This window comes from Salvelinus sp. IW2-2015, linkage group LG6.1 (genome assembly GCF_002910315.2).
Source record: "Salvelinus sp. IW2-2015 linkage group LG6.1, ASM291031v2, whole genome shotgun sequence".
Taxonomy (NCBI): Eukaryota; Metazoa; Chordata; class Actinopteri; order Salmoniformes; family Salmonidae; genus Salvelinus; species Salvelinus sp. IW2-2015.
The window spans coordinates 7,131,551-7,139,386 of NC_036845.1; the positions used below are offsets into that span (position 1 = coordinate 7,131,551).

The 7,836-nt window shown below is 43.0% G+C and overlaps 1 protein-coding gene across 1 annotated transcript in view; it reads right to left on the reverse strand.

The window, feature by feature from the left end:
- Positions 1–3,206, reverse strand: part of LOC111964953 (regulating synaptic membrane exocytosis protein 2-like) — a 27,939-nt gene extending 24,733 nt beyond the window's left edge. Inside the window, 1 exon segment of the mRNA XM_023988846.2 lies at positions 2,904–3,206. Coding sequence (XP_023844614.1) covers positions 2,904–3,144 — 241 coding nt within the window. The 5' untranslated portion in view covers positions 3,145–3,206.
- Between the last annotated feature and the right edge of the window lie 4,630 nt (positions 3,207–7,836).

The following is a 7,836-nucleotide window of genomic DNA, read 5'->3' on the forward strand; positions in this document are numbered from 1 at the left end:
TGATGAAAGAAATTAAAGCTGAAATAAATCATTCCCTCTACTATTATTCTGACATTTCACATTCTTAAAATAAAGTGGTTATCCTAACTGACCTAAGACAGGGGATTTTTACAAGGATTAAATGTCAGGAATTGTGAAAAACTGAGTTTAAATGTATTTGGCTAAGGTGTATGTAAACTTCCGATTTCAACTGTATATATARACTGAACAAAAACATAAWMGCAACATGTAWAGTGAGCTGAAATAAAAAATAGTAAAAGCTTATTTCTCTCAAATTTTGTGCACAAATTTGTTTCCATCCCTGTTAGTGAGCAATTCTCCTTTGCCAAGATAATCCATCCACCTGACAGGTGTGGCATATCAAGAAGCTGATTAAACAGCATGATCAGTATACAGGTGCACCTTTTGCTGGGCACTCTAAAATGTACAGTTTTGTCACACAACACAATGCCACAGATGTCTCAAGTTTTGAGGGAGCGTGCAATTGGCAATGCTGACTGCAGGAATGTCCACCAGAGCTGTTGCCAGAGAATTTAATGTTAATTTCTCTACCATAAGCCAACGTTGTTTTAGAGAATTTGGCAGTACGTCCACTCGGCCTCACAACCGCAGACCACGTGTAACCACGCCAGCCCTGGACCTCCACATCTGGCTTCTTCACCTACGACCAGGACAGCTGATGAAACTGAGGAGTATTTCTGACTGTAATAAAGTTATTTTYTATGGAACTAATTCTGAATGGCTGGGCCTGGCTCCCCAGTAGGTGGGCCTGGCTCTYAAATGGGTGGTACTATGCCCTCCCAGGCCCACCCATGYCTGTGCCCCTGCCCAGTCATATGGAATCCATAGATTAGGGCCTCATTAATTTATTTCAATTGACTGATTTCCTTATATGAACTGTAACTCAGTAAAATCGTTGAAATTGTTGCATGTTGCTTTTATGTTTTTATATAATATTATTTTTGATAGAAATACAAATATAACTTTTGCAGGTGCTCATTAATTTCCAGAGAAGTTGTGCACTTGCCTTTTGTGAAATAACCATTGAGACACTATAGCCAACTCATTTATTATACAACCACATCATGGATGGGGTTAGAAATGAGAAGAGACAAGTGTACAGATAAAGACATGACGATGTGCTATCTAGAGACCCTATCAGGGATATTGTCCATATTTTGACAAAATCAGTCACTCAAAGAACTTCAGAAGCTCACTTCAGTCACAAGTCAAAAAGGGGTGAAGGAGGAGAGAGGTTCTACTGACAGGGCTGTGGTGCAACCATGACAGAATGATGCGCTGCGGGGCAATCAGTAGGAATGATTAAAACTACAAAGAGAGAAGACTGGGGCCCATGTCGTGTGCCTGTCAAATCATGGGTTGGAGGGGTAAGGCATCGCCACGTGAGTAACGCACACACACACACACACACACACTCATTCCCCACCTCCCTTTACGTTCAACCCTCAGTGGACACGATTGATGAAGAAGGGAGGAGTGATCATTGACCATAATCATCCCAGACCTGGGCTGTGTCCCAAATGGCACCCTACTCCCTCCATCGTGCACTACTTTTGACCAGCATATAGTGAATAGGGCGCAATTTGGGACACTGGCTTTGATGACAAAAAAGGCCATTTAAGGTGTGAACACTCCTTGAGACAGCAGAGCATCAGCTCTCAGGACCTTGGGTATGATTGAAGCTGACCTTCCTACAGATGGACCAGACCTCAATCAGGGACAACTCGTGACCAAAACAACCCACCCATCCACCCACCTGTCTGCAGCACTTTTTATTGTTGCATTCAAGTTCCACTCTGTCAAAATAACAATAGAAGTCCATGTAAAAAGAACCAACATTATGATCATGGGCTTTGCTTTGTGTGATATTAACTGAGGAACGTGTTATGAAAATAACTTATGATGATTGACATTTTCAGGTCATCCATTGGTGTAAATCACTGCAATAATGATCTTTACCAGTCCTTTCCTTCAGACGGAGTACATTCAATTGGCCTCGTTTTTTAAATGAGAGGCTACAACAATGTGTTACCCTCTAGCCTCACTTTGCTAGGTGGTTTGACTGTTTTCATCATTATCTCGCTCTCTCCCTCGCTCTCGTTTTCTCTCTTGCTCTCTATTGCTTTCTCTCGCTCTCTCTCGATCCAATGATAATCAGTTCATACTGTTCTGATACACCTATGAGAAGATGTACTCCTTCGAGTATTCATGACAAACATTGTGACACAAATGAAATCAAATGTAAAATGTTTCTCTCCCACCGGCTGCGTCTCCACCAGTCAGTCTATGAAGACCCAGAGTGCTACGTGATACCGAGGCCCTTAGAGTATAGCATCTTGAAAACGTGACTGAGAACAGAAAGAGAAGGTATGTAACTGAAGCCACCTCTCTGCCTTGTGAAACATAAATTTAACTGCAAAACTACAGTATCGAAAAACAACAAAAGGAATACGAAAACACATGAGAACCATTATTTGAACATCACGTACATATCATTAACAATCCAATACAATGGTCTGCATGTTGTTTTCTTGTACAACCTTGTTCCTGCAAAGAACAATAATCATAACAAAGGCTTTCAGGAAAGGAAGGAACATGTCTTTACAGTAGGAATGTCATCATCTAGGAGYAAGAGAGAAGTGATGAGGATAAAACACATTCATGCCATCCTAGACATCCTTCTAGCTCTGGATCCAGAACTCCTGCAGACAGAAAGATATGCAAACTGGAGGAAAKGGAAAGAACTGAGGTATCATATGACATTCATTGAAAGAGAGWGGGGCAGAAAGACATGATACACAGACAGTGTCGTAGTACAGTACATCAGAGAACAGAGGGAAGGACAGAGGGATATATATCCCAAGTGACTCAGGCACGCCTACCTGTTTGGCTGAGCTGAGAGGTACTCCTGCTTTTCCGCGAGAGGCCAACCACTGCRGCCATTTTGGCACCAATACTGGAGCGTCTCTTCTTGTCCCCGTCCCCGTCCCCGCCTACCATGCCCACGCCCGTGTCCGATTGGCTGCCGTCCGTCTTCTCCAGGTTGCACATGTCTCCACCGATGCTTGTGCTCTTGGTCATGTTCATACTCCCTGACGACGTGCCCAACTGCCTGTTTTTCATTTTGGACGTAAAGTCACTGTCAGCCACGCACCACCATTACAGGGGCAGGCCAGGACAGACATGATAGAGGAGAGGGAGAGGGAGAGGGAGAGGGAGAGGGAGAGGGGGTAGAGGAGAAGAGGTAGAGGAAAGGAGACAGGGGTGGAGACAGGGGAGGAGAGAAGAGGAGACAGAGGAGACGAGGAGACAGGGGAGACGAGAAAATGAGACCGGGGAGGAGACAGTGGACTAGAGGAGACAAGGACAGGATTCAGCTACAGTAGTCTAGGACTTAGGGAATAGGTTTAGAGACAGGGCTCAGCTACAGTAGTCTGGGACTTAGGGGATAGGTTTAGGGACAGGATTCAGCTACATTAGTCTAGGACTTAGGGAATAGGTTTAGGGACAGGATTCAGCTACAGTATCTAGGACTTAGGGAATAGGCTTAGGGACCAGGCATTCAGCTACAGTTGTCTAGGACTTAGGGATATAGGTTTAGGGACAGGTCAGCTACAGTAGTCTAGGACTTAGGGAATAGGTTTAGGGACAGGTCAGCTACAGTAGTCTAGGATTTAGGGAATAGGTTTAGGGGACAGGGCTCAGCTACAGTAGTCTAGGACTTAGGGAATAGGTTTGGGACAGTTCAGCTACAGTAGTCTAGGACTTGGGAATAGTTAGGGAAGTTCGCTACAGTAGTCTAGGACTTAGGGAATAGGTTTAGGGACAGGGCTCAGCTACAGTAGTCTAGGACTTAGGGAATAGGTTTAGGGACAGGGCTCAAGGTCCTCTGGCCTGAACTTCCCACAGATGTGTCATGCACTGGATGGTAAGCTGGTTGATTGATACATTAATATGGCTGTGATCATTGTAAAATGAGTACATATACAAAACAGTCAAAAATGAAAAGTGAATTCAACTAACATGCAGACAGGTACAGTAAAAGCCTGTGACACCTTGTTCCTCCTTCAACCATCTAAAATGAAACAGTCATATTGTTTGAACAACAAAAGAGCCTTCACCTTTTTAAGAAATAAGACATCTCAATTCTAAAGCTCTAAATTCTGATCGTTCTACTTTTTATCCCCAGCTTCAGATGAGCTATTCATTATGACTGGCAATCTGTTCTTATTTATTCTCCTCAGGATTCAAGTGATCAAGGAGAAGATGTGAAGTTTGACCCTGATTTATGAGCACACTTACAATTCGTGGAAGACTTCATTTCAATGCTGCTGAGAAATGATTCACCCCCCAAAAATACATATATTCTGCTTGAAAGGAAATAGGTGTCGAAATGAGGGTCTCATTTTGGCTCGCAGTGCTAGATTTCAAGTTTGAGAGACAAATGATATCCTGTGCCATGGGTTTCAAGTCCTAATGAGTATAAATGAGTATAAATACGTGGTAAAGAGCCGCCCGAGGACAGGAGTCGTCTAAAACTGCGGCTGACCTATAACACGCAATTGTCTAATCTAGAAGATTGTAAGAAGAGTCAATAGGGTCAAACTTAAGAAAAATCAATGCCCTTTAACAATTACTTCTTCAATTATTTCAATTAGGCTCCTCTCCTCCTCTCCCGTCTCTACCATTCACGTCTGTGGCATTAGTGCTCTATTCAGTTTGAACCTGTTACATAGGCTACTTCCCTTAATTGCTCTTAAGGTGATTATGTAGGGCTCATGTATCCTCACTCAGTGAAGGGATGTTTCTGCTTCTGTATGAACTGAACATGTCCACTGGGTTCGTCCAAATCGGCTGTAGATACTGAACTGAAAGAGGCACAGTGAATACTGCACATCTAAATTATTATTTTATCCTCATATCATTTAGCCTACATTAGTTATTTACAAAAAAAGAATCTATAATACATGCTACAATTCACTAACTCTGGATTACTCTGTTTAACTATGAGTTTCTATCAACCAGCACTACATGTGTAAGACGTAAACTCCTCAGAAATCAATCAGCCCATAAGCCCACTGTATTAGCTCAGTGTTCTGAGGGAGAGAGGGGTATGCAAGGGAGAAGTAAGCGATCACTGTCTCTGCACATGAAGAGCGAGAGAGAGAGAGTTAGAGAGAGAGGAGAGAGAGAGAGAGAGAGGTAGAGAGAGAGAGAGAGAGAGGACGGAGAGGAGGAGAGAGAGAGAGAGAGAGAGAGAAGAGGGAGAGGGGGGAGGTGAGATGGGTTTAACTATTTGCACATCATTACCACACTGTATAATGACATTAATTGACATTTGAAATGTCTTTGTTGAACTTTCTTAGCTGTCATCTTTATGTATGTTGTGTTGTTAATTTTCAGGACTTTTGTTTATTATCTATTCAATTTGCTTTGGATTGTAACTGTGTTCCCATCATATCCTAAAGCCTCCTTATTAAATGAATTGAATTGAATTGAATGGCTTGCAGAGACGAGGAGGCGAAGTAGAAGAGGAGAAGAGAGAGAGAGGAAGAATGAGAGAGAGAGAGAGAAGAATGAGAGGGAGAGAGAGAAGCAGAGGAGAGGAGAAAAACTGAGAGAGAGAGGAGGTAAGAGAATGGAGGAATAGAGAGAGAGAAGGAAAGGGGAGAGAGAAGAGAGAGGGTAGAAAGAGAGAATAGAGAGAGAGAGAGAGGAGGAGAGAAGAGAGGAGAGGAGTGGAGCACGAAAATACGCGTTAGAATAGGTAAAAAAAAGTAAATATGATACTATCTGGAAGAGAGAGGACAGGAAGTTTCCCTATCACTCTTTGACGCAAGTCCATCACTACCGGATCCCTGGCCTAACCTGGTTTCATCTCAGTCTGCAATGCAGTAGGTGCCAGACAACAAGGTGCTTTAATTGGCTTCAGTCGCCAGTCAGAGCTGGAGGTGAATGAAATCTAGCTAAATATTCTCTCTCTAACTTCTCTCCTGGACTCAGCAGAGATGACGGAGCTATTTATCCAAGCTTCCTTTAGGCTGGACAGCTCCTCTCTGAACTTGTTATTATTCATCTAGTTTGCCATCAGTGAATTTAGGAGTTTCTGATGCATAGAAGACTTGTTGTAATAGCTAAATTATATCTCAGAGAGAAAAGATCTTCTTACATAATTGAAAAATCTTGTAATGTTCTACTGGAATACAGCTTTGTTAGCCTTTGCCACCCTGTGTTGTCTTGCATGTCATGGTTGGCACTGGCCTACAGTCCTCACTAGAGGAGGGTAACGGCGTTGTTAAACAGCGGAGATGTAATTACAAGCACACCTCATAAGCCCGTTGTTTATTTTGATAGTAAGTAGAGTTAGTGGAGCTGCTCTGCTCGGTGGCATTCATAGAGGTGTTATGTACATTAGTCGCAATAAAGCTACATCGGAACTTTTGATGAAGAAGTGACTTCACGGCCACAACAGTGATTACTTCTGTTGTGGGCCTGCTCTTACATAGTAAATATTAACTGTGAGATCAAACTGATTCCTGTGATTGATCCCATCGATATGAATTGTGTAAGCAGCACTTTCTATTGCCTGGGCCTCATCCTACCTACTGCCGACTCAGAAGCGACCTTCAACAAGGCTATACATGGCTGCAGTTTCATTCTGAGTCTCAGTTCAGGTGTGACTGGTTCTATGAGAGGCCTAACTTGCCTAAAGATATACCAAAATCTCCATCTAATGTTACGGATGGCCTTCTACCATCCCCCCCCCCCCCTCCTCCTCCACCCCTCCTCTCCTTAGCTTCATGGTGAGTCTTGTGTCAGGGTCTTGTCCAAGTGCTAGGAGCTTGGAACACTGAGCCCTCCAGAGACTGAGGGTCTGGTTTCAACCCCAGCTAACTGAACAAACCAACACTGTGTTCCTTCCTTGTCATGCAGATTGTTGCTGTGTGTTTCATTTTCATCTAGGCCAAGATGTTCCCTCAGCTAAAACAAGACCTGCACAAGTATTTCTGTGTGTTCACGGGCCAACAGGATTTAGTCTGGRTGGCTCCTATCCGAGGCGATGAGCAGCATMTTAATGCATGTTCAATGTAGGTTTGTTCTTAGGTAAAAATAGCACAGCCTCTGCACATTTTAGATTTAGACTGAAATACTTCAAGAAAAGCATGAAAATGCTTGAACTGAAGTTGAAAAATATGATTGAAAGGATTTTTTTCTTCTTCTCAAAACAGCTTTTCAAATGATTAATACTAATTCAAGATAKCTGTAAATAACTTCAGTCACTGAACTGACAGTGACCGACAGGCACCTTGACAACCGGTTGATGAATGATGAATGTCAGATGTGGTCATCTCAGGAAAGACAAACCTTGTCTTTCTCCCCTCTCCCCTCCTCAGCAGCCTACTGTGTGATCTAGATAATCTTGCAGAAAGAGCGGCGCTAAAACTGAGGTGATGCAGAAATAATTGGTTTCTATGGAAACCGTGCTCGCGGTCAGAGAGTTTGCGTGCGTCCTCCTCTCCTCCTATCTATATGAGCCACAGATAGACGGCTGAGTCTCAACGTTGAGTGACTGGGGAATAAGAACAGGATATACTGAGATGTGCCTTGTTTCATCATTTCTCTGTACAGCTTCCCTTGAGTTTAAGTYTAGAGTTGTTTACTCATCTTTGAGGGGGTGCAACTCTACCTTATTGTTAAAGACAGATTTGTCCTTCAAAGTATTAGTCTTTACTTAAACTCATAAGAATGAGCAGTCACCCAGGTAACAATAATGGATTAAATGGAGAAGAAGGAGGTGTGTGTGGGAGGTGTATG